This window comes from Lichenostomus cassidix, chromosome Z (assembly GCF_008360975.1).
Source record: "Lichenostomus cassidix isolate B80296 chromosome Z, HeHo_3.0, whole genome shotgun sequence".
NCBI lineage: Eukaryota > Metazoa > Chordata > Aves > Passeriformes > Meliphagidae > Lichenostomus > Lichenostomus cassidix.
This window is the reverse complement of record NC_139511.1, coordinates 50,982,263-51,006,852: the sequence shown is the minus strand read 5'-3', so window position 1 is coordinate 51,006,852 and position 24,590 is coordinate 50,982,263. Positions and strand designations below refer to the sequence as shown.

Sequence of the window (24,590 nt, the reverse complement as noted above, 5' to 3'; positions counted from 1 at the left end):
AACTGAGCAGAAATACTAGAGCATTGTCAATATTATATTTAGATGTTTTTACCAATTAATATTTAATTTATTTATAGCCCATGGCAAAAGTAATAACATCTGCACAACAGAAAGCAGGAAGAACAATCACTGCTCGAATCACAGGCCGAGCTGATATGGGACAAAAATCCAGAGCTACTGGGAGTTTAGCAGTGATGGGACTTGCTCCAGCCATGGGTTCAGTCATTGTTGAGAAACATCATCCAGTCACTCAGGTAAATTCAATTAGGCTCCTTATCCTTTTTTTATTACAAAACATCTGGTAATAGTTTGAAGAAAAATTAACTTGTGAAGAGGTATTCGACAAAGCTCAGACTTGAGGCCTGTTGAAAACAGCAAACAGTACTTACTGTCTTTGTGTAGAAGGCACTGGTGAGAAGATGTCATGGTTTATCTGCAGCCAGCAGTCAAGCCCCAGCAGCTGTTCACTCATTCCCCCACCAGACAGACCAGTGAGAGAATCAGAAAGGTGCAAGCTGGAGAACTCATGGGCTGAGACAGACAGTTTAATAGGAAAAGCAAAGGCTGCACACACTAGCAAAGCAAAGCAAGGAATTTATTCACTAATTAAATATTAATTAATTCATAATTAATTCCCATGGGCAGGCAGGTGTTCAGCCATCTCCAGGAGGGCAGGGCCCCATCACACATAATGGTTACTAGGGAAGACAAAACTCCATCACTCCAAACGTTCCTCCTTCTCCCCACTTTATACACTGAACGTGATGCCACATGATTTGGAATATCCCTTTGGTCAGTTAGGGTCACCTGTCCTGGCTGTGTCTCCTCCCAGCCTCCCAAGCACCCCCAGTCTCCTCACCAGTCTGGCAGTACCAAAAACAGAAAAGGCCCGTATTTCCTGCGATGACTCATGGCTCTGTGGCAGGCTGCACATGGCTTTCAAGAATTTAGGCTCCTAAGCAGAAATTAACATTTAAATTTTATGTTCCTAGGAGGTTAGAGATTCAGTGTGGTAATTATTTCATTAAGAACAATTTCTGGATTCAGAGTTTGTGACTAGTGTGACAAGGAAAGCACCTGAACTACTGTACCAAAAACTGATTTCTAAAAATGTAATAAATGTGACAGCCCTAGAGATATATTCTGTATAGCCTTTCTGTAAATAAAAACCTAGGTGGAAGTAAAGTATTTCTCTTGAGTTAATCTGAGAGGGGAGAGAGTTTACCTTGATTAACAGCAGAATGACTGCTATTTATCACACTAAGGTGGCTAGTTTTTTGGGCACAAAATTAATTCTTACTAAAAATTACAAACCTTTTCTTTTTCCACATTTCAGAGACTGCCTCATAGCAAAAACTAAGCTTCGAAAGGAAAGTTGGCATGATTAAGTTAGCACTACAGGGGAAAATTGTGAACAATATGGTAAAAAATTGAAATATACCAGCCTTGAAATAGGATTGAGGTGATAAAAGCTCAAGGTACTTAGTTAACTGGAAGTTTAGGACTTTATATTCTAACTTCATTACAGATAAGAAAGGGGGAAAAAAGTACTCTTTCTGTTAAATGACCATTTGTTTTTTCCTTTTTGATAAATGCATTTCAGTTTCTTTTTAAACCACAGCTCACCTAGAACTATTTTAATGTGAATTTTTTTGTGCCATTAAGTGTTCTGATGTATCTGATTACTTTTCAGCAAACCGTATCACAAGCCGCTGCTAAATATCCTCGAACTGTGCTTCATTCTTCCGGCTCTACCACTGTGAGACCTGCAGGACAAGTTGGGCGAGTGCTTCAGGGCCAAACCCATACCAGTGTTCAGTCAATAAAAGTTGTTGACTGACTGACTATCTTTCTCACCAGTAGGGGTTTTTAATCAAGGTACCTCTTCCCAGTCTTTTCAGACTTGATGCAGTAAGGCCTAAAGTACATATCATGTTTTTACCCTTTTCTAAAAAACAGAAGTTTTTTTTTTAAAGTAAAAGTGCTTTTATAATAAATATCTGGAGGGCAAAAAAGAACTTCAAGTGTTGTTCTACCTCCAAACTTTTATTATTAAGACAAACATTTTTTATTTAAGGAATCTTTTGCACACTTTTAAATAAACAATACGATGTGATATTTGTCTGAATCTCTTTGTTTAATCCCAATGATACTAACATCTATGTTCAAGAGAAAATGAAGTTAAATTTTTGTTACAAATACTTTTAGTTGCTTATGCAAGTAAGTGTAGTTGGCATGCACTTTAATTATATCCTACAACGGTGTATGTAAATGAAAAACAGCAGGGTGGTATCCTTCACACCCAGGGTCCAGCTTGGGCCAGGTGAGGTACCAAGTCCATCAAATTCTTAAATATTGTCATTTTCCAAACTAATATTGCAGAACTTGATGAATACTGTAGGGTTCCAAGCATTTGTGCTTAAGATCCCTTATTCCAAAACATTAGGATTTACCAGTCTGTTCTTCATATTCTTGGGATGCTTTGTAGCTGAGTCAAAGAGGGTTGAACACAAGAGGGCAATTTGGAGTAAGACTTCAAACTAAGATACAGATCATCTTTTTAGTACAAATAGTAGGATTCAAAATAATGCTAGCTATATGCAAACAAGAAAGGCAATTCAGTTCTTCCATTGCATGATAAACTATTGCTATGTTATAAAGAAGATCACAAAGATAGATATTTACATATTTTTCAGATATTAAATATATTCAGTAATAAGAAAACCTTTAAAATTATTCAGCAGGACACTTCCAAGTATTAATTCAAGATATGAACAAGAAATAGGTAAATAATTTCTAGTTGTGTTAAGTATTAAATATCAAATGTTCTTTTTGGAGTATGTATACAGTGTTATGCCATGATAAAAAATTCTGCAGCTGGCCACACATGGTTTTACCCATGACACTTTTGTTTATCTTCACTACATAAATCAAATGCTGCAGAAGAAAGATTTGTCATAATCCTAGAAAAAAACCTGAATTGCAAATGAGGCCAGGTGCCAAGCTCTTTCTGGAAGTGTGTATTGATTTATACACATAATTTTCACTTAATAAATTTAATTTCTTTCAGGTAGAAAACATCTTATTTACATTGCACCTCAAACACAAAATAGCTTAATTTGCAGTTCCAATACAGAATTACTTTATCAATGTTAAGTCAGATGTAGAAATTGTAAGTGGTGAGTCTTGCTTACCAGTATAGTCATAAACTGCCAGTTAGCCATCCAGTCCTGATTTTTTTTAATAGCTGTATAGCAAGCATTTGAGAAAGAAGTAACCATTTCAGGAGTGCAAGTTCTAGGCTGGAAAACGTTGTACAATTTCAAAATAGATTTTTATTTCCCAGAAAGATATTTGAAAGCCACTTTCCTATCTGGCCTGTAATTCCATCATACATGCCATGTTTTATTGATGAATTCATGAAATTGCACATTTCCTGGAGTCCATGCCAATGCTAATTGAAGCTCTGATCTTCTCTGTAAAGTAAGAGAAAACACTTGTTTGGTGTGCTCTGCTTCGCACAAGGTCAGACCAACCTAACTGAAGGGTGGCCAGTTACAATTTCACTGTGCAGGACAGGCAGTAAGCAAAGTTTGCACATTAGTCTTCCTTTAGAAACCTCAAGTCTCACTTAAATGCTTTTTCTCAAGCAGCCTCACCCCTCAGGAAGGGCAGTCCCAGAAAGAAGAGTGTCGTCCAGCCCCACCCTGGCCACACCTTCCCAGCGCCAGCAGGGACCTCGGCACGGCACTGCAGTCTCGCAGAGGACACTGTAATGTGCTCTGTATCAACTTACCAGCTAAGGGCTGAAATCCTGCTTCCACCAGTTCTTCATATATGTGTTTGACAGGATTCTGATGAGCCACCAACGTACCATGTAACCAGATGAGCAACATTCTGTTTCCATGTTCCTTGTAACTTTTTTTCCCTATGCAATACACAAAGTATTTGTTCAATATGCTGGAAACTGTATTTTGTGCTTTTGCACTTTAAGAAATCCAAGAAGTTTTAAACCTACTTATTTACACTCTTTCTCACCTAGAAGAAGCTAGAAGCTTTTGAAGCTAACAAAAGTTAGAAGAAGACTGAAGCTAACAAAAGTTTAAAAAAAATTCTTGTTTTATCCTAACGCAGCTATTAAGAGATAAAAAACATCTAATACATCTTCACATTAATTCTTCCTGTAATTTTTCCCCAAGCTGTGGAAATATACCCTGGAGTAGTAGTAAAAAGTACAATATATGCTGTAGAAGTATTGTTTTCCCGGTACTTGAGAGGCCTGAAACCAGAAACTCCTGTTTCATGGCAGCTGTGCAAGACAGAGCATGAGCAAGATCTTTCTGTGTCAGGAGATTCCCCATGTCCTCACTTGCAGCATTACCTGCAAGCCCTTCTATGATGCTAATGGCTTCTAGTTTTGATCTCCAAAGAATCAGGTCAGGAGGGAGAGCGTAAGTGTCCTGTACTACTACAGCACTGCTTCCCAGGAACCAGGGACAAGGTTTGTATCCCTTCACTATGTGATACATAGTCTAAAAAGCACAGTGCCTTGTGGGTTTTTTTATCCTATAGCTTTATGTCTGGCCATTCAGATATTGTTACCTGTCCACTGTTCTTCAATAGCTTTAATTTGTTCATCTGTGAACTTCCAGAACACGGCCAGTTTTTTCCATTCATGGGGTTTTAACTGGTTGTATGCTAGATTCCAAAGGGTGGAACGGATTTGCTTGGTCTGTGTACTATGATCTTGTTTGAAGGACACACTGAAGTCTGGCTCATTAGCACTATGAGCTAGATGTGTCTGAAAAAGAAAGCAGATGATACATTTTGTGACAGAGCCGGGAACCTTTGTTCAGTGAGCAGTGTCCTGTACAGCCAGATGTAGCTACTGACAGATGGTTTGCTCAGTAAAGGAATCGTGTATGGCTCACAGAAACAGAACTGAAACAAAGAGTTCCTGTGTCTGTTGCTATGCATTACTAAGTTAATTGCAATATAAACAACTTTCTCTGGTACTCGATACACAAAAGCAAAGCAACAGCAACTATTGTGGCAGCACTGCTGTGCTGCTTGGCTCTGGTATGTATGTCATGGTTAGAACACAGCTGGGTTTCAGGCACAGTTCCTACCCTTTTCTCCTGCATCTCCAAGCACTAACCTCTCGTAAAGGAGAGGGTAGGCACCAGCCTGTTCAGGCTGTTCCTGTCTCTGCCCTATCAGCTTCACTTGGCTGAAGTGGGGACTTCCAGATCCTTTGCTGGCCTCATCAAGCATTAGGTTTATCATGGGAAGCCTCATTCAGCAAAGTGTCTATGCACCAATATGCTCATATGTGTTGAACGTGGATCTAGTTTCATTCCTGCATAAGTAAAATCAGATAGAAACCAAAACCACACAGATTTTACCATCCAGGTTAAAAATGATGTTGCTACTGTTTGCATGGCTTACCTCAAACAGAAGTGACAGAGGCATCAAGGGGTTGCCTCTTGTTTGGGCACCTTGGCAAAAAAACATGTCAATCAGTGATTTCAGTCCTAGCTAAGCAGTGCCCAAGGAACATTCCTAGGTAGGTAAACTCCAATTATTTCTGTATTTCATTATATTTATGTACTGTCTCAAATCAATCTTCAAAGGGAAAAAATTTCTTTGGGAATTTGATAGAGGATTACAAAGGAGATACTAGGCAAAACCAGAAATGGCAGTATGCCACATTTTAAAAATGCTAAGCACAAAGTGCTTCATTCCAAATTAAATTCAGAAAAATACAGCAGGGTTTTTTCCTAACCTTGTAAGAGACTTAAAGGGAAAAACGTCTCAGTTCAGTGACTAAGTGTTGTCATGTATGTTTGATTATATTCATCTGATGCAGCCTTTGTTTCATGTTTCCTGACACATGCAAGGCAAAGTTTAAGACATTCTACTGGACAGCTTCAGGGTGTCTCTGATTAGATGCTTTTCTTGTGAATATTAATTTTTTTAAGAAGACACAGAAAAAAAACCCAAGCAAACAAACAAAAAACCCACAAACAAAAAAAAAAAAAAAAACCAAAAAACCAAAACCCTCTGCCGCAGCCAGCAGCACAGTTTTTCTTTGCTGCTAATTCTGTTTTGAGGCAATGGCAAGGTGGGAGAGTAACACTAACCTCAAATCCAGTCAAACCCAGCCTAGACAATGATAGGGAAGGGTTGGGTAGAAACGATAAATAGGAAAAAGGGCAGAGGGATGACACTCATCCTTTAGTATCATGTGCCCTTCCTCTCAGCTACATGACATTTCCTTTTATGGCTAATGTGTTGTCACAAAACGGTAAGTCAGCTGAATGTAACAAAAAGACACTCCTTAAAATAATGGTTTAAAATGCTTTCGTTTCCTGTATGGTAACACCAGCTGAATAGCATCATATTCCATAGCTGTAAGATTTAAGATGTTCCAAAGGCTGCACTCTCAGCTTCAGGCAGCAGCATACAAACACTTACATTTTTATTTCCCAACATCTCTGGTGCTTTTGCAGAAAAGCACCTGCTTAACACCTTCTCTTCAGGAAATTCAGTAAACAATGTCAAGAGGTTGAGAACATTATGGGCTTACTGCTGTCAGACTTGTCATGGCAACAGACTACTTCTAATTCCTCTTTAAGCCAAAAGAAACAATAATACACCTGACAACGCCAGCTGAACTGGTGCAAATCAAACGCACAATACGGTGTGTTCATGGAGGCAATTTTTTTGCAATAATTAATCTAGATCTGTGATGTACCAGCCCTGTAACATTAAGTGTCATGGATTCGGCCACTTGGGGCTGGAGCAGGGTGGTAAAACTGGCTAATGCCAGTACCTGCTCTGGACACGATCAGTGTGCTTATATACTTGGCTAATTCAGCAGGAAGCAGGAATGAGAATGAAGGCATAAACTGATATGGCAGTTACTTGCAGCCCTTTAGAAAAGCCCATCACTATGCAGCCTACATTTAAGTAACAACTAGGGAAAGGAGAAATTCAGACAATCTAAGCTGTGTCCTTCACACTTGTTGCCAAGTCCTTTTCCATTTTATTGATTTAATTTTATACTTAACACACAAGGAACAGAAGATGGAGCTCCTGTTGAAGGAGCTGAGCCCTTGCTAGCAACAGAGTCACAGACATCTCCACTGTTATTTTTTCAACCACAGATTTTACTGTACCAAAGGATCCAGGAATCAACATGGGTCCATGTTATCCTAGCCCTGATGATGGTACAGTTTGGATTTGGCTTAGAGACTCTCTCCGTCCCTTTATGTGTAGAGCACAATGCAGGAAGATGGTAAGATCTGCTTACAGTTTTACAGCTAGTAAGGAATAAAACCTGGATGGGCTAGAGTTTTTCCCATTCCCAATCTAAATTTAGTTCATCAAGGCCAGTCTTGCAGCCTGCCAAACGAACCACCTCAGCCAAAACACACTTCAAAATCAGAATTAGCTTCTCCCTTAGGTATCTTGAATGTAGTGAAAGATGCTTCTTACCTGTTTCATGGCATAATACCTTTCTGCTTTAATGATCATATCTACAATGAGGGAATGATGGCTCCTTGACGCCACAGTTAGTGCAGTCTTTCCATGCTGAAAGCAGAGACAATGAGTAAGAACATTATCTTGGGTAAATGTGTCACAGAAGAAACACAGGAACTGTTTGCAGAGCCCCATCCCCACCTCTTTTTTTTTCAGGAAAAGATACTTAATACAATTTGGCTTTTGGGTAGCTACAATCAAAGTTCCATGCTCTGCCTGAGCTGTATCCCCTCAGTTCCAGAGGTGGTCCATTTTCTCCCACACTGAACTCCCCACTAAAGAATTTCTGGTGAGGTACAGCTGCTTTCAGAAGCCTGCACTCAGACTGCTGCATACTTTGTACTTGCTTCCACTCTCCAGTCACTGCTTCCAAGCTCATGCAAGCCCAGGCATCACAGGCTGATGTGGTCAGCTGACCAGCTGACCACAAATACTGTCCCTTCCCATTCTATAGTTAAACCAGCATTTCAGATGCTTTGGCTGGCAAAGTTGGAAATCTCCAACTTTAAGGGCAAACCTGTGCCTTGTTTTAGATGGTAAGAGAAGGTGACCCATAGAATGAAAAGAGGATGACTTTTTGAGGACAACTGAAAGAAGCACAACCACAGGATGATGCTTCATGGATAAAGAGGGACCCACAGTTATTAAAAGGCATCACTTTAATTCCAGCTGCAGAGGTTTTCTCAGTTTACCTGAATCCATCTCTCCTATCAGCACTTTGATGTAAAGGCATCAGGGTGGCTCTAAAGGGTTTTCACTGCAATTGTCTCTTTTCAGTGCATCTGCACTGAGTCCAACACCTTGGATTTAAATATTCAGGGTGTTCTCCACATAACAAATGCAAAGCATTCTAGAAAATTAGATCTAAAATAAGCCAATCCCTTAATTAGAAGGTTCATTAATTAAATTATAAGGTATTTAAGCTGTCCAGATAGTACAAAGTTCCCTAATATATACCTTTTGAGTAGCTCCTTGCTCTGCTCAAGATTATTCTAATTAGCCTGTTTTTAGAAAAGCATCACATTGGAAGCCAAGGAACTTATATTTCATTAAATTTTTAAGGCATAGACATACTTTGTATGTGAAGAGTCCAGAGACCACAAGAGGTTTTTGGGCTCACCTCTGGAGAGGTGCTTTGCATTTCACGGAGGGAGTGGATAGAGGGGGTGTTTCTGTACCCCTCTGCTAGTGCAGACACTGCTGGCATCCTGCATGCACATGTAGCACAGCAGTCCTGCACATGGGGAATTCTCTACACTATCACTCACAACCAAAGATAGTTTTATCTGCGGATGGCATGAAGAAAGAGCTCCCAAGAGAGCATCTCCTGAGCTCTGACAGGAGCAGATGCATGACATTCTCTGGAGATGGAGGACTCCTGCTGCCAGGGCATGGAGGCCAGGAAAACACTGTGCCATCAAAGCAGGCTCCCCTTCTGCCTGTCTACTGTTCACCAAGGACAGTAACATTTTTGGCATCTCAGCACAAATCCCGTTCAAAGGGCACTGTACTCGCATTATGTTCTCAGCAGTGGTATGGTCTCAGGGGTCATCCGAAAACAGTCAAGGAACCATCTACTCCAAGAAATAAAACCCATACAGAAAGGTGACAGACTTTGTACCAGAACTTATACTGGCTCAGTGCCAAATTTTCATAACATGTCCTGAACTGTGCTGATGTTGCTGTAATACCAGGCACTATGTCACCCAAACACTTGTAAGTGCTTAAGATATAGGCAATAAATATTTTTTTATATGTGCCCATGGAATACAAATAGGTTGAAAAAATTTTCCAGCAGCTAACGTGCTGTTTAAAGCAGGCAAGATTTCATTCTGGGTTGACCCCTACGAGAACTGCAGGTCTTTGGCAAGTGTCGGCATGATTCCAAATGGAAAAGCTTAACTACAATGCAGCATCTTACCTCAGCTTCCCAAAACATATCAACCATGCACCCCACACCCAGAGCCCTGGCTCTCATATCAGTCTAGGGCCAAACAAGACAATCCTAGTCCATAAAGCTCACCTTCTCATTGGGACAGTTTTGTGCAGGGAAGTTACCTCCTAAAGTTACTAAAGGGCTAGACTTTGCTCATAATAAACATCAAATCCATCAATTCAGTCATACAGAAGACGGAGAAAAGTGGTAATAGTTTAAAAGGAGACACACAAATCTTGCAGTAATTTAGCAAAATTTGTAAATAGTGGGTATGGTACTCTGTCCTTTCAAAAACACTTCCCTGGTGAATTTGCTTTGGTACTTCTTCCAGCCATTGCCATTTTTGCCTGTATCTTTCCAGGCAGAACATCATCTCAGGGTTTAAGTGTCCATCTGAATGGATCTGGAATGTCACCATGATTCTCAGATGACCTGGAAGGGTAAAGGGCAAACTCTCCATCACTGCAATTGGTGAAGCTGCATCTCTCCAGGCAGTGAGCCTGGCTGCAGGTGCACATTCACAGCAGCTATGGGCCATTTTCCCCTCTGAAAGCCTAGTCCCTTTTTTCCATGAGAGGTGTCTGGAAGCAGGGTTTATCCGTCAAAGCATGGAGCTTGGAAGTTTTACAGCTCTTCACCAAAACCATTTCAGGTCTCTGCAAGTTGCAGGGATAGCAATATTAAAAGGAGACTTCCTTTGTAATTTGCTTTAGGTAGCAAACACAACTGACAACATGTTCTTTATGCACCTCTGTAAGGAAGGTTATAAAACAAAATATAAAATTATGTAATCCTTACATGCGCAAGGAATGCTATTTACCTTATCCATGGTCTTGAGATTGCAGCCTGACTTCAGCAGCACTTCCACCAACTCCACATTGCCAAGATCAGCAGCCAGATGCAGAGGGGTTTCCTGCCTCTGGAATTAAAGACACCAAATAAATGCATCAAGTCAAATTCACTCCTAGAAGTGGCATGCTCACAGGCTGAATCTATAATAGATTCACAACAATAGGTGACCTGGGTGAGAAAATACTGAACAGAGGGAAATCATTTAACTTTTGAGTGATCTGTCAGTTTTGTTTCAGGCAGACAAGACAGCATATGGGACGTCTGCAGGAAAACAAGGCAGAAGTTCCTGCTGGCTCAAGAAAGAGCAGCTGTTATGGCCCTCTAATGTATTGTAAACTAACAAGCTATCTCTCTCTCTTCCCTCTTCCAAAGCAAGATGTTTTGGACAGGGCTTCATGCAACTGCCAACCTACACCCATGTTATCCTCTCAAGTAACATTTTCCCTGTTGAAATTCATGCCAAGAAAACTGGACATCCGTAATTTTCAACAGGACCTTATGCCACATGCACAACAGAGCTTTTTAGCCGGCTCTGCCACAAAATGAGGATACATAGCAGAAGTACATACCTGTTCCGTAATGGGCTCAGTGAACCTTAAACAATACACACACAGAAAAACCCAAAACAAAACCATTAAACAAGACCACACCATTAACAAGAAATACAGCAAAAGGGGCATTCAGCTTCAAGTAAAGCTTTGGGTCGGAATGGAAGGTTGAATAGTCTCTACATAGCTACATATACCCAAATATGTATTTATTTATTGTTCTGTAGAAATTAGAATAAGAAAATCTGAACATCTGTGGGTGTAATGCAGCAGCAAATAAGACATGAAGTTAATTGTGGAAGTCCTGCATATCTGAGAATATTCCTTAGTATGTTTCTTATGACACACCATCCTTCTAAGTTGAATGTTTGGTGCCTGTGCTTCTCTGACATTGCAAGTTTACATTCTGTAGGTCTGGTTAGAGAACTTTTTTGGCCTTTAGATCTTAAATTAAAGATTTGCACATCAAACAACAAAATCTTACACACCAAGAATCACCAGGGTTCCACATTAGAGTCTCATTAGCTAATTTTGCAGTTTACACTATGATCACATGATCTCATATAGTTACCCTAATTTTTTTTCCCATAGATAAAATATGTATTCCCATAGCCATACATCCTACTTTTTTTTCTGCAAAAATTTTGGGATACATATGTGCCTACTATATGTAACTTCAGGCAAGCTAGAGACAAAGCATAAAACATTTCTAAAAAATGTATTGAAGAAACTTACAGAATTCTCTGTTTTATGTGGCAGAAAATCTTATCATTATACTTTACTCAAGCCACAAATGACAGCCTCTGTCTTCCACAAAAAGGTGTATAAATCAGTCTCTAGCAATAAAATGAGCAATGGGAAGGGGTGAACCACAAATTTCTCAAAGACTTTTCTTTGTCATTGTTGTGGGGAGCACCATGACTCGTCACAAGGGAGACCAGGCTGCATTTCCCCAACAGGGACCCACAGAGCCCAGAGTGGAACTTGGCAGACCTGCTGGCACAGTCTTTCCACAGCTGAGATGAGGGGTTGATGGGGAGAAGGAAGAGAGATTCACCTTGAAGTGCCACAGGTTGCGGGCCAGTCTGTGCACAGTTGGACCATTGGAGTCCATCATGGTCAGGGACCAGTGTATGGGAGCTCTGCCATATATCTTCTGCCATATGGACCATGGGCACTGGATGTCTGAGATTTCTGGAGGCCTAGTTGTTGGCCAGGTCACGGTAGTCCAGCTCTACCACCACTTCTTCAGATACTGGATACTTTCTGTGGTAGTCTATTTGTCTTGCTGGTCTACAGTATCTTCTTTGAAGAGACACTGTGCATTCATGCTCAGTAAGAGCCATCTCCAGAGATTTATGAGTAGCTGTCTCTGTTCTGATCCCTTTGTCAATCCCCTAGTCCCTAGAGCTGGCCCCCAGCAGCTGAGCTTCCCTGCCTTCTCAGCACTGCAGCCATCAGGTAGCAGTGTGCTCACCTTGCTGATGGATGAATATTTGTTCCCTAACTAAGATGTCATTCAGTGATGTACATCAGTGATGTACATCAGGTAGTTTTGCCTCTGTTGTCTTTCTTGTCTTTTCCCTCTCCTGTACTGCTACAGGCCAGGCTACCTCTTTTGAATCTTCGCCCTTTTGTCCCTTACCTGGAGCTTGTGTTTCTCTTTCTTACCAAATCAACATCCACTTCCACCATTTCTCCTTGAGTTCAGGCACAATTAATTATATTTGAGGTCTGAGTCTCTGGTTAAGCCACTGTGTGGCACCTCCAAATAAGTGACCTTTTCACTGTCCACATGGGTGTCTTTAGAGCAGGAGACAATCTCAGGGTCGCTTTGTGGGCTCCTTGATCAGGAAATGCTTGTTCTCTTTTGAGGGCACTAGATGGCAGCTCAGTACACAAGGGCCAGGCCCAAAACAGCTTTAGAAATCCCTGTTTCTTCAGAGCAGGCAAGGTTTCCCTCCTTCAGATGGTGTATAAATTACTTGGGACTACATTCCTGCTAAGGCATGAAATCCCAAACTGCTGGAGGCAGTAACAGCCCCAGGTATGTGTCCAATTCCGGCCACACACACAATGCCGCCTGAGAATCGAATGCTTCCAGGCAAATCCCTGTGTGGCATTTCCAGTTAGTTGTTTAATGTTATGAAAAATAATCAAAACCATGCTTACAACACACACTAGTATGAACAGTGTGATTACACGAGGATATTCTAGGAACCAAGTACTGTTACAAGAAGGTGGGAGAGATCTGTCTTGAAGGACAGGAACGGGTAAGTGCCATTCAGTCCTCTCTCTCAACAAAGCACCTCTCCAAGAAGGAAAAGGAAATGGTGTAATTGTTGATTTTCTCCATGAGACGGTTCCCTGAGTACACAGACAGCAGCTTTGTAGGGCCCAAAAATGCCAGCTCAGGCATAAGCCAGAGCTTTTATCATGTGTCTGCCACACAAAGCAATACGAAGTGATACACAGCACATCAAAGGCAGAAAAGGGCCATTAACAATTGTAGGAGGTTTTGTACAGCAAAAAAGGGATCAAGCATGACAGCACCAAAGTAAATAAAGCATATGTTGGAGGTGGATGTGATCTACCGTGGACTGGTCTGATATACAGCAACTACTGGCCAACAACTAACCAGGCTTCCAAAGACCACTGACACCAAGCAGGGCCAAAGAAAACAGCAAATGTGAAGAAGACAGATGTAGCTGTCCTTGGATGACCTTAAACCACCATTCTTTCAGCTAACAGCTGAACATGCTCACTGATTGCATCATAGAGACCTCTGACCTTGTCATTCAGTGTTGCTCAGCTCTGCTTGGTTGTGTCCCCTCTCAGCTCCCTGAGCACCCCAGTCAATTTAGTTGGGGGCAGAGAGAGTGAAACAGTGAGAAGATGTCGATGCTGTGCAAGCACTGTTCAGCAACAGCTTTAACACTGGTGTCTTACTAGCACTGTTTTGGTCACAAATCTAAAACACTGCACACCAGTTGCTTTAAGGAAAAATTAACTTCTTTCCAGCCAAATGACTTTCTGCTCTGGGCTTCCCTCTGAAGTCAATACCAATGAGACATTTCTGTCCTTTATTACATGTGAACCATATCACTTGAACAATACATTACCCACATATTTTCTGAGTATACAGCACTGGACTATCCTTATCATGTTCAAACAATATTAGCACAGCATGTACCAGTGACTAATACATATGTACACACACACAAAAAGATAAGGAGGGAACTGCCTCTTCCTTCCTATTTTTTGTACCCTGTGCTCATAAGGAAAAGAAAAAAAAATGAAGCAAAACCCATATAATCTCTCTTTTACCAATGAAGTTGTGTTAATTCCCAGTTTTTCTTACGTGATTTAAGGAGTTAATGTCGTGATTGGCATCCAAAAGGCTTTTTACTACCTGTAGATTATTACTGATAACTGCTAAATGGAGAGGGGAATTCTTCTGCTGTGGAAGGAAAACAATAAATTGTTATACTTGGGTGTATTATTACAAGTTCATGCAAACAAGAAAGAGGTTCTTAATGAAGCCCATCTCTTGCAAAGGTGATATGCTCTAGCAGAGATTCAAGACCGCAGAAGACACACCTGGATGTGTGGAGATACACTAGAGGTGGCAGCCTGCTCCTGCAATACCCACAGCAGCAGGTAAACAAATACAGCTGAAAAGACCAGAAATACTGACTACGTGGGGTGTGCATCAGTGTGCTACCACTTAGGAAAGCAGCAAGGCACTCCTCTTTAGCGTTCCTGCCTGGCATGTCCTGCTACCCTGACAACAGAGAGATAAGGGTAATGTTCCTACTTCCTCAGAAAAGTGACTTTGCCCTTGGCTGAATAGCCTGGAGACAGACTCATTCTGTATTCAGTAAACAGATGTTGAAACCTACTTTCCAGGAACAAACCCTTGTCACGTGTTGCTACTGGAAATGCTCTTCATACTAAACTGACTTGCTGTCATATTTATAAAAAGCAAATTACAGCTAGTAAGAAATTCAGGGGGTTTGTGTGAGTGATTACTTATTAAAGTAACTGGGGCACAGATCCAACACCAGTTAAAATCCAAATTAGGTTGGTAAGATCACTTTGTATGTTGAACCTGTGACTGTTCAGCTTCTTGTGAAATACAGCTAAAAAATAATCCCATACCAGTACCACTCATGGGTGGCAGACACCAGTTCAGTGTCTTTATAAAATACAGCCATTTCTTCAGGGCTACAAAAAAATAAAGCAAGCTCTTATGCAACAGTTTGCTGGAAGCATGTCCAAAATGTAAGTTACAATTTTATGAACTGCTTCCTCTACAGAAAGCCAATGAGAACAAGCAGCACAAGTGCCTGACATTTAAATAATTTCAAGCCCATCATAAATTGTTATTCCTCGATAACTTTCTGCAACAGGCCAGTGATCTCGGCATAAGTCATGAAGTCCAGATTCTGTTTTCATCCTGTACTGTAGAAGTGAAAAATAATTTCCTACTCATAAAAAATCTCAAATATCTGTCATATCTAAAATGAGAGAGGATTTGGATAATATGAATACCTCCTCCTTTTCAAATCCCAAAGAATGGTGGCATGCAGATTTTGAAGGCACTGAGGGTGCATTTCCCTACAGAGGGTGAAACACCTAAGTGTTTATCTACCTTTTAGTTATCTTTATTCAAAATCAGTTATGAGTGTTGACTCTTAGCCCACAGCATTACGACTGCTGAGTTTTAGCAGGGTACTTTGCTCCCCTTCTCCAAATGCCTGGCCCTTGGCTTAGCCTGGCCGTGTCTACTCTGCACTGCACCAGCCTGCTCAAGCACTCACTGGGTTGGCAACAGGACCTTGTCTCAATTGCTCTGTACATGCTGCTAATCAACATCCACAAACCAAGTAACAATCTGTACAGGAAAAAATTCAAGGAACTACTCCATCTCATTCAGCTGTCTGAATTCCCTAGGAAAGACTGGACAGGCTGAGCAGAAGCAGAAGACTTATTCTGATAAACACTTACCTCGGGTTTAGGAACCAGGTCAATATTCTTATCAATAAGAAAAGTAACCAAGGATAGATGTCCATTCTGAATTGCAACCTGCAAAGCATTCCTACTGTTCTGAAAGAAATTTGATAAACAGAAAAACGTAGATTTTTATTGCTGAAAATACCCCAGCATTAAAGGGAGCTATAAATATAGGACAATCTTTCATTTAAATTTGTGTTATCCCCTCCACCAAAAAAACCCTTTGATAAAATGATATAAAATGAAGTTCATCAGCATACAACATGATGTTTTCGTCAACAGTGAAGGAATCTCCCATTTTGACTACATCACAACAAACATACTAAAGAACTGTATCCTATAGCCCTGTTCATTTCTCTTAAGAAAGAGACAGATCAGCATCATCACCTATACTGTGCCATGGACAACAACAATGCCAACGTGTTTCCTAGTTTATTAGTTAGGCTGTTAGACCTTTACCAAGCAAGTATAGTCATACTAACCAATAAATCAATAGAACAGTTAATAAATCAATAGAAAAATATAGATAAATCAATGGAAAATAAAATTTTAAAAAGTCAGTGGAAATCTTTATATAAAAGATTTTGTATTACTAAAATTTGTATTATTAAAAATATTGTTATTTATACAAAATAATTCTGCTTAAAAAACCAAGTTCTCAGTCTGCTGCATTCATAAACTTCTTGCAGCAGGCTAGCCAAAGTCATTCAGCAGATACTAGTTGGACTGACGTTCAAGAACCAGATGTGGAGAGCAAGTTTATTATCACATCAGTCACATATGCTGCCAAAAAGGAGGATTTTCAGTTACTGTAGGTGGTAACACTTTCTAGACATACGTTGTGCTATTGGGCATACAGGAAAGAAGAAGCTTCACCACGGTACTCCATCAAATAAATCTAATGCTATTTTTCTTCCACACCAGTTTTATTCCATTAGTACTCTCTAAACTCCCCGTTCTATTTTTCCTTTCCCCATTTCATACAAATAAAAAAAAAAAAAGCAGAGCAAATATCCTTAGATAGTACACAGAGAAAAGGGAACATAAGGTCCTTCCCACCGTCTAGTATGTCCCACTAGCAAGGATACTGCGTACATACCTGATTGAAAAGATTGATATCACTCCCTGCCTCCAGTAAGAGTTCAGCACACTTTTCATGACCTCCTTCAACAGCCAAATAAAATGGAGTTTCTCCATTCTAGACCAAAAGTGAAAAAATGTCTGCTCCCATTTAAGACATGTGACTATAAGATTGAGACACAAAACAGCTCTGGTGGGCTCCATCAGGCTCACCCAGCTCAATAAAAAAGGGAAGAGGGTCCCAAGAGAGCATAACCTGAATGTTCCAAAATTAACTCTTGAATGACATGGCACCTCACCAACAGTTAAGTGAGAGATGGTGTTTATCTGGACAGATGTAAAGTAAGGTTTGCAGTATAGAAAACTACATCATAAATATTAATTATGCAGTTTTCAAAGAAGACTGTTAGCAAGAGGCACAGAGAGAAAGATGGTGTGCAGCAATTGCTGCCGTTGAACACCAGGAAACACCACTAGATGCTAGTACATACACTAAGTACCAATTTCTGTCAGTACAACACCATGGATTTCTGACAAATTCCCAGCCTCAAGTGCTAGTTATAAGGAGAACTTTTAGCAGAAATAATCCTATTTCATATTCATTTCAAATCTTTTCACACTGAAAGAGTCTCCATGACTCCACAGCAAGTCTCTATAATAGGTTACATCAACTGCACCATGATCTAATCCCTGCTTCTTAGCATCTAAAATACATAAAAATTTAACGAACGTTACTCTGGTGTTTCAACAATCGTAAAAGAATCAAGAAATCCTGATTTTTCTTTGCTTAAAATCCTGACACCATTAGTCTGGTAAACTTAATACTTTGCTCATGCTATGGAAAGAGTGATCTGTTCATACCCAGACCAGAATATGTCCATTATAAGGTCACACCATTAGCCATACCAAGGCAAGGGCACAAGCAGGACAAGCTTTGTGTGCAGAAGCAACATTCTTAGACAAGGCTTGGAAACACGAGGGCTCCACATTTCAAAAAGGTTTGTGTGTCTCATAACTGGCACAGCTGAAAATAGCAGACAAGATGGATAAGAGGGAACCTCTCAACTCATAAATCTAATGCTGATAAAGGAAGAGGAGAGCCCTGGGTAGGAATTACTCATTTTGCCCCTTGCCCCAGCAGAACAAATTATCAGCCACATGGCAGGTTCCCACAGTGGGCATGCAAGCCCACAACAAAGGAAATTACTTTGCCCAGTTTGTTCCAGCTGCCCCACAGAAGAAACATAAGGGACAAGAACCCTTTGCAAAGCAAGAATGCTGAGATGAGCAGTTAGTGTGCATTCCCTTTCTCCACTGCATGTTTAAACCTTAAAACATAGCTCACAAGTGCATTAACTAAAACTTCACAGCTAATACATAATTGATGAATATGCTGGCTGAGCTCACCAACACTAACCCAGGAAAGCAAAACTGGGCAGGCAGTGTCTGCAGCCAGTTTTGTGCAGGCAACTGAGTTCAGATGGGAAAGATACAAATCTGAGACCCCTTTCTGAGGTGCCTGTGATGGTAGGTGCTTGGCATGCAAGTGGAACTGTCATAATGAATAGGCTGAAAAGCACCAGAAGTGTTCAAAGGGAGATGTTAAAAGGAATAGGACCACATAGCTAATTATGCTGGATGACAGAAAGCAAGGGAGGTTAAGGCCTTTCTCTGTTTTCTTCTACCAGTAGTTATGCAAGGGCATGACAAATGGAGGGGAGGACATGTTTGGGGAATAGAGGACAGAGGAAGAGACATGGAAGGAGTTAATGGAGGTTAGTGTATCGGACAAGGAATAAGGAAACAGTGAAGTTACTAGGAAACAAGCAAAGCTAATGAAGTCTACTCAGTGCCACATCTATTCCTTTCAAATTTTACTTTTTAGAAAATTTTTCATATGTCTAACTTTATTTCTTTCAGTAGTTTCAGTGCACTTACCTTATTGAGGTCATTTATCTCCTCCCACTGTTCAAGCAGAATTTCTACAACTTCACTGTGACCATTTTTGGCTGCTAAATGCAATGCTGTGTTTCCCTCCTTGAAATTAAAATGTCAAATAATATATTTTAGAACTCAGAACAAAAACACTAACTAAAACCAACACAAAGTTTTTGGTCTTTTACATACAAGTCTCTTTTACATACAAGGAGAAGGAGGCAGCTCCACACAGCATATTCCAAGATTCAGTTTAATCTGAACAGGGCCTTTTCACAAGGATGCAGACATGACAATGCTGATCTAGCTGGTTGTCTGAAAACCTCAGTGTATACAGCAAAAAGACCTGAAATTCTAATTCCTAACAAATGAATCGGAAGAAAACTTCAGGTCCTGGTTCCCACAAGGATGGGTGCTACACTGAGCCCCTGAGATCACTGATTTAGAGATTAATAAAACCTAGGTCAGCATATAGAAATTAGTCACAGCTTTGATATCAACACTGCAATCATCAATCTCTGTCACCATCAGTGCAATTTCTTTCCAGTAAATTAAGAAACACAAAACAGAAACAAAACCAAAACCAAAAAACCACACCACCAAGCAAATAAAAACAAATTACTTCAGGAAGAGCAGCAGGTTTTGAACTAAGAGAAAATGATAGCATGCAAAATAGTATAAAAATGGCTAAAAAATTAGGAGAAGAATTCTAACCCTCAGAAAAATAAGAGTCTAGAACAGTTTTTCATTCACAGCATTGAGTGGGAAGAAGTGGGAATTCTTTTTAACAGTGATGGTTACAGTGTGACTGGGTTTAGTGACCCAGGAGATGAGTTTCTGTCCTGGCTTCTTACCTAATTTGCAGGACCACAGCATTTACCTCCCATTGTTGCTGTTTACAGCTTTAGCCTGCTAGATGTCTGGGACAACACTATCTTTCAATCTCTGCTGATAAACTGCTTGGCACAGGAGAGCTTTGGGTGGCACTCCAGCTTTTAAATGAATACCAGAATACCAAAAAACCCAACATCACTTCCTTACTGCTTACTTATGTGGTTGTGTAAATGCAGTATCTGACAATTTCACAATTTTTAATGTATTTCTCCTTGCAATGCCTCAACTGCAGAGAAATACTACCTTGCTCATTCCAGAAATAGTTAAGTAAGGAGGAAACAAATTTAAGGGAAGACATCGAAAATTACTAAGATACCTTAAAATACACTGTTAAAGCAAACTGAATCAGATTGAAGTTTTAAGATGCCTCTGAAAAAAAAATTATAGGTGTTTTCAGGATGCAAATTTATTTGCATCCTGAAATATTTAAATACTTTTGAAAAACTGGTCATGCAGGTTAGCAGTGACACACAGGCACAGCCAGTTAGACCAAAACACTGGGAAATCTGATCTCCTAGTACAAAGGCTGATACCTTCATCACCAGGCTTTCCCACTTCTCTTAACAGACAGCATATGCTAGTCTTGTTTCTCATGAATTATTAATGTGTACAGAAAAGTCTCCTGGCAATCATCCCACTGTCTCCCCTTTATCACGAAAAAATCATCAACTTTTTATGTTTGTTGATCCCATATATCACTACCAGCACTGTAGCATCTGTGCAGCACACTCAGATATTTTGGTTGTATAATAACTACAGTGAAACAAAATAATCTTTCATAAGCACATTTGTAGTTGCACTTCTGTGGAAAATAAACCTTTACCTTATCTTTCTCAGATGTAAATAGCTTCAGAGCAATCAAATTGTTTATCATGTCAACATGGCCTTTTTCAGAGGCCAGAAGAAATGGCTTTTTACCTTTCTAGAAAACAATTATGGAAAGAAACATAGTGTTACAGAAAGCAGAAATACCTTACTTCTAGTTAATAGATATATGGTATGCATATGTGTATGTGTATACTACATAAAACATTATATATGATATGACTAAGGAGATTAACACTAGCAGATATATAGAAGAAGAGCAGTAATTAAAAAACATGCTTAGTGTAAATAAACAGATCATACATTTTGCACATCCTGATAAAACACATGAAAACAGTTTAGAAATAGTAAAAAAGTAGAAAATAGTCTCAAAATATTTTAATCCTATTTCTTCTCGGTATGAAAATATTATCAAAAGAACTGTCTTTAAAAGTCTGAGGATGCTCAGAAACAGGCAGCAGAGAAATTGCACGGTTTATTTCCATAGGGTGATTTGCTTGATCCAAATTCTGCAAGCACAGACCAAAACTAACACATCTCAAAAATTTCATCCAGGAAGTCTGAATTTAGCACTGTACATTCTGGGGGTCTTTGGTGGTGTTGAAACTAACAAAAACTCTTCAAACCATTTAAAAACCCAACTGCAGAAAGTTAACTTGACACGAAACTATACTACTGTTCAGGAAGTGAGGCATATAAACAGCTAGCTAAAAATGGCTTCAGATCATGCCTGATAGAGGCCTATATAAATGCCTAGGAAAAAAATTCAGGCAACTAATAGGGAATTATGTTGCAGCCTCAACAAAAAGAAGATGCTTCCTCACCTTTCCTTTCCCAAGGTGTAAAACATCAAAGGTATGTTTTGTTAAATTAACTCTGTTTTGTCAGATGTCATGTGTAAAAGGAATTCCAAATTTTGCACCCTTGGGTCAAAAAAATTCAAGAATCTCAGAAAAAAAAAATAGGACAGATATTTTGTTTTGGTCAGATCTCACAAGAATAAGTTTTCCTGATGTAAAGATAAAATATCCTACTTAGCTACGTAATGTTTCAAAACAAGATGCCAACACAGTGAGAAGAAAAAATAAAACCACAGAAAACCTGCAGAGGAAAAAGCACTGTTGGAGAGTCAGTGCACCTCTGCAGGATGGCTGCATATAGCTCCATATTCTACCTTGTTGGCCACAACTGGCAGGTTGTGATAAAGGCAGGGGGCTGTCAATGTGAGCTGTGTGGGAAATAACAGAGGCTGTGCTGTGCTGCACACAGCCTTTTCCAGCTGGCTTCACAGTGCACCAAACTGACCCACCATGTGCCAACACTTCACCCCTGCGAGGACCAAATGATGCCTCTCTGAAAACTTATTTAAGAAAGGTTGGTCACTGCTGTGGGGAGGATACACAAGGGGAAATACAGGAGGAAACACAGGGGAAGGTACACCCACAGGGTGACTGCAGCCCATGGGAGAAGCTTTCTGGAGCAGAAGAAAACAGTAAGAAATCAAGAGCAGGAAAAAAGAAATCCACTTGGGACTGAACCCAACCTTCTCTGTCTCCCACTGTCTCACCACAACTGAACATCAGATGCAGCAAAAGCAAGGACAGTAGAGGACATGTGAAATGGGTGAAGACGGACAAAAGGTGTTTCCCCTAAGTGCTTGTCTGGCTGTTTCTTTAACCTGTTTCTCAGTATCCACATCAGTAATTAAAAGTATATGTAACTGTCAATAAATGAAACTTCATTGAAATTCCCCAAGTCAAGATTGTTTCCCCCAAAACAAAACCCTCATGACATCAAAGAAATAAACAGAAACACACTGTACCCCATCAGGTTTGTTCAAGTCATTCAGATGAAGATCCTGGAGAAAATAATCAACTATTCTAATGCTGTTGTTCTGAGCTGCAAAGTGCAGTACATTCATTCCTTCCTGAAAAATGGTAAGTCAGTTTGTAAGAATGCTTGATTTTTTCCAACACAAACATGTTTAGGGTTGGTAAAAATTTGTCATCAACAAACCTCATTCTTAGCCTTTTGATCAGCACCTGCTTTAACTAATTTTCGCATTATATCCAGATTTCCAGTCCAAGCTGCGAGATGAATCACTGTCAGGCCATGCTTCAAATAAAATGACAAAGGCAGAGGTTACCACCAAAATACCTCAAGCCAAATTTCTTTAAATCTTTTTTAATAATTCCGTGTATTAGTGGATGAATTCAGTGTATTCCGATCTGCAGGCTTTTAGAAAAGCAATACTAACACCTGACAGTGTGGGTGAGATTCATCTACTTAAATTAAGCTAAATGTAATAGAGCAAGACCTAGCTAAAAGTTTAATCTGCCTTCTTCTTGACATAAGGTCTGGCATCTCCAGAGAAGCATTCATCCCATTTTAAGATGGGGGCGATTAAGTCCTACTGGAAAATATTTTCTCTCTCCAGAAACCATGTAGTCCTGAGCACAGTGGATGACATTTCAGATGACGATATGTAACAACTGTATTTCCAAGAGTCACCATAATTTTCCATTTAGGCCTCTTTTTAAGGTTCTCTTCTCTCAAATTCTCTAAAAACCTTTTCTCTTCTAGGAAAAATGAACCCTGTTTTTTTAACATCTTAGAAACTAAAGGACTAGCTCTACTCCGTGCTGGTGTGGCCTCACCTCAAGTGCTGAGGGCAGTTTTGGGTGCCACAGGATGAGGATGTAAAGCTATCATCCTCATGAGTGTCCAAAGGAGGGTGACACAGATGGTGAAGGACCTTGAAGGGAAGTCACATGAGGAGCAGCTAAGGTCACTTGGTCTGTTCAACCTGGAGGAGACTGAGGGGAGACCTCATGCAGTCTACACTTCCTTGTGAGAGGAAGAGGAGGGGCAGACAGTGATCTCTTCTCTGTGGTGACCATGGCAGGACCAGAGGAAATGGCATGGAGCTGTGTAAGGGGAAGTTTAGGTTGGACATTAGGACATCTCCTCATATACCATGTGCTGCATTTCTCATCATTCTAGAGGCTCTGCTTGGGACTCACTCCAGCTAGTCAATGTCCTTCCTGTATTTGCTGAAATTGCAGTGGAGGGCAATATGGAACAGATACCTGGTATGCAGGCAACAAGAGAAATCTGAGCTTGAGCAAAATTTGTGGCTGTGGCTCAAAAGTCTGCTCTGAAAAGCCTTGCAAGCTATGACCAGTTGGAGGTCAGTCACAAGCAATGCACACTAGGCATTCATCCTGGGCCCAGTGCTGTTTAGTATCTCCATTAATAACCTGAATGATGGGCAGAATGGACCCACAGCAAATTTATAGATGGTATTAAATTGGGAGGAATGGCTGATAGACTAGATTGGTGTGCTACCATCCAGGGAAACCTTGAAAGGCTGGAGAAATGGCCTGGCAAGAACATAATGAAATCCAACAGGGAGAAATGCTAAGTCCTGCACGTGAGGAGGCGGATACCCACGCAGCAGTACTGACCAGGGCTAACTGCCTGGAAAGCAGCTTGGCAGAGGAAGATCTGGGGCTCCTGGTGCACACTAAGTCAAACATGAGTCAGCAGTGTGCTCTTGCAGAACACAAGGCAAATAATATCCTTGGCTGTTTTAGGTAAAGCACTGACACCCAGCCAAGGGAGGTGCCTTGTGCTCAGCTATGCAAGTTAGTCAATACTTCAGGCAATGTGTTTTTCCTCTGAAAATGCTTTTTTCATATAAATATGTGCAGATCTAAGACAAACCAGAGTTTTTACTGCAAGCTTTTAATTTTGCGCAATTGGGAGCTCAAGAAAAAGTATCAATTGGTACTTTTTCCCCAAAGGTGTTCCTATACATGTGAATCAAAACAAGTAAGCCAGCTTACCTGATCTGCAATGTCAAGTCTAGCTTTGTGATGAAGAAGAAAATCCACCACGGACACATGGCCTCCCGCAACAGCAAAATGGAATGCAGTGCGCTTCAGCTGGAATAAGCA

General features: G+C 40.3%; 2 protein-coding genes across 11 annotated transcripts in view; one reads left to right on the top strand and one right to left on the bottom strand.

Annotated features, from left to right (window-relative positions):
• POC5 (POC5 centriolar protein) overlaps nt 1-3,793 on the top strand; it is a 30,370-nt gene extending 26,577 nt beyond the window's left edge. For 6 of the 9 annotated variants that reach the window (XM_085043620.1, XM_085043619.1, XM_085043613.1 and 3 more), the window contains 2 exons: nt 78-254; nt 1,694-2,116. In XM_085043620.1, coding sequence (XP_084899746.1) covers nt 78-254; nt 1,694-1,840 — 324 coding nt within the window. In that variant the 3' untranslated portion in view covers nt 1,841-2,116. Of the gene's footprint in view, nt 1-77; nt 255-1,336; nt 1,437-1,693; nt 2,117-3,650 lie in introns of those variants that run through there. The other 3 variants (XM_085043611.1, XM_085043612.1, XM_085043616.1) reach the window with 3 other exon arrangements.
• The window catches only part of ANKDD1B (ankyrin repeat and death domain containing 1B), a 29,031-nt gene continuing 6,559 nt past the window's right edge, over nt 2,119-24,590 (bottom strand). Inside the window, exons 3-15 of one of the 2 annotated variants that reach the window (XM_085043610.1) lie at nt 24,480-24,578; nt 22,648-22,746; nt 22,454-22,558; nt 20,630-20,728; nt 18,916-19,014; nt 16,997-17,095; nt 15,892-15,990; nt 14,243-14,341; nt 10,302-10,400; nt 7,501-7,596; nt 4,603-4,801; nt 3,797-3,928; nt 2,119-3,476 (exon numbers count right to left, since the gene is read on the bottom strand). In XM_085043610.1, coding sequence (XP_084899736.1) covers nt 3,418-3,476; nt 3,797-3,928; nt 4,603-4,801; nt 7,501-7,596; nt 10,302-10,400; nt 14,243-14,341; nt 15,892-15,990; nt 16,997-17,095; nt 18,916-19,014; nt 20,630-20,728; nt 22,454-22,558; nt 22,648-22,746; nt 24,480-24,578 — 1,383 coding nt within the window. In that variant the 3' untranslated portion in view covers nt 2,119-3,417. Of the gene's footprint in view, nt 3,477-3,662; nt 3,929-4,602; nt 4,802-7,500; nt 7,597-10,301; nt 10,401-14,242; nt 14,342-15,891; nt 15,991-16,996; nt 17,096-18,915; nt 19,015-20,629; nt 20,729-22,453; nt 22,559-22,647; nt 22,747-24,479; nt 24,579-24,590 lie in introns of those variants that run through there. The other variant, XM_085043609.1, reaches the window with a different exon arrangement.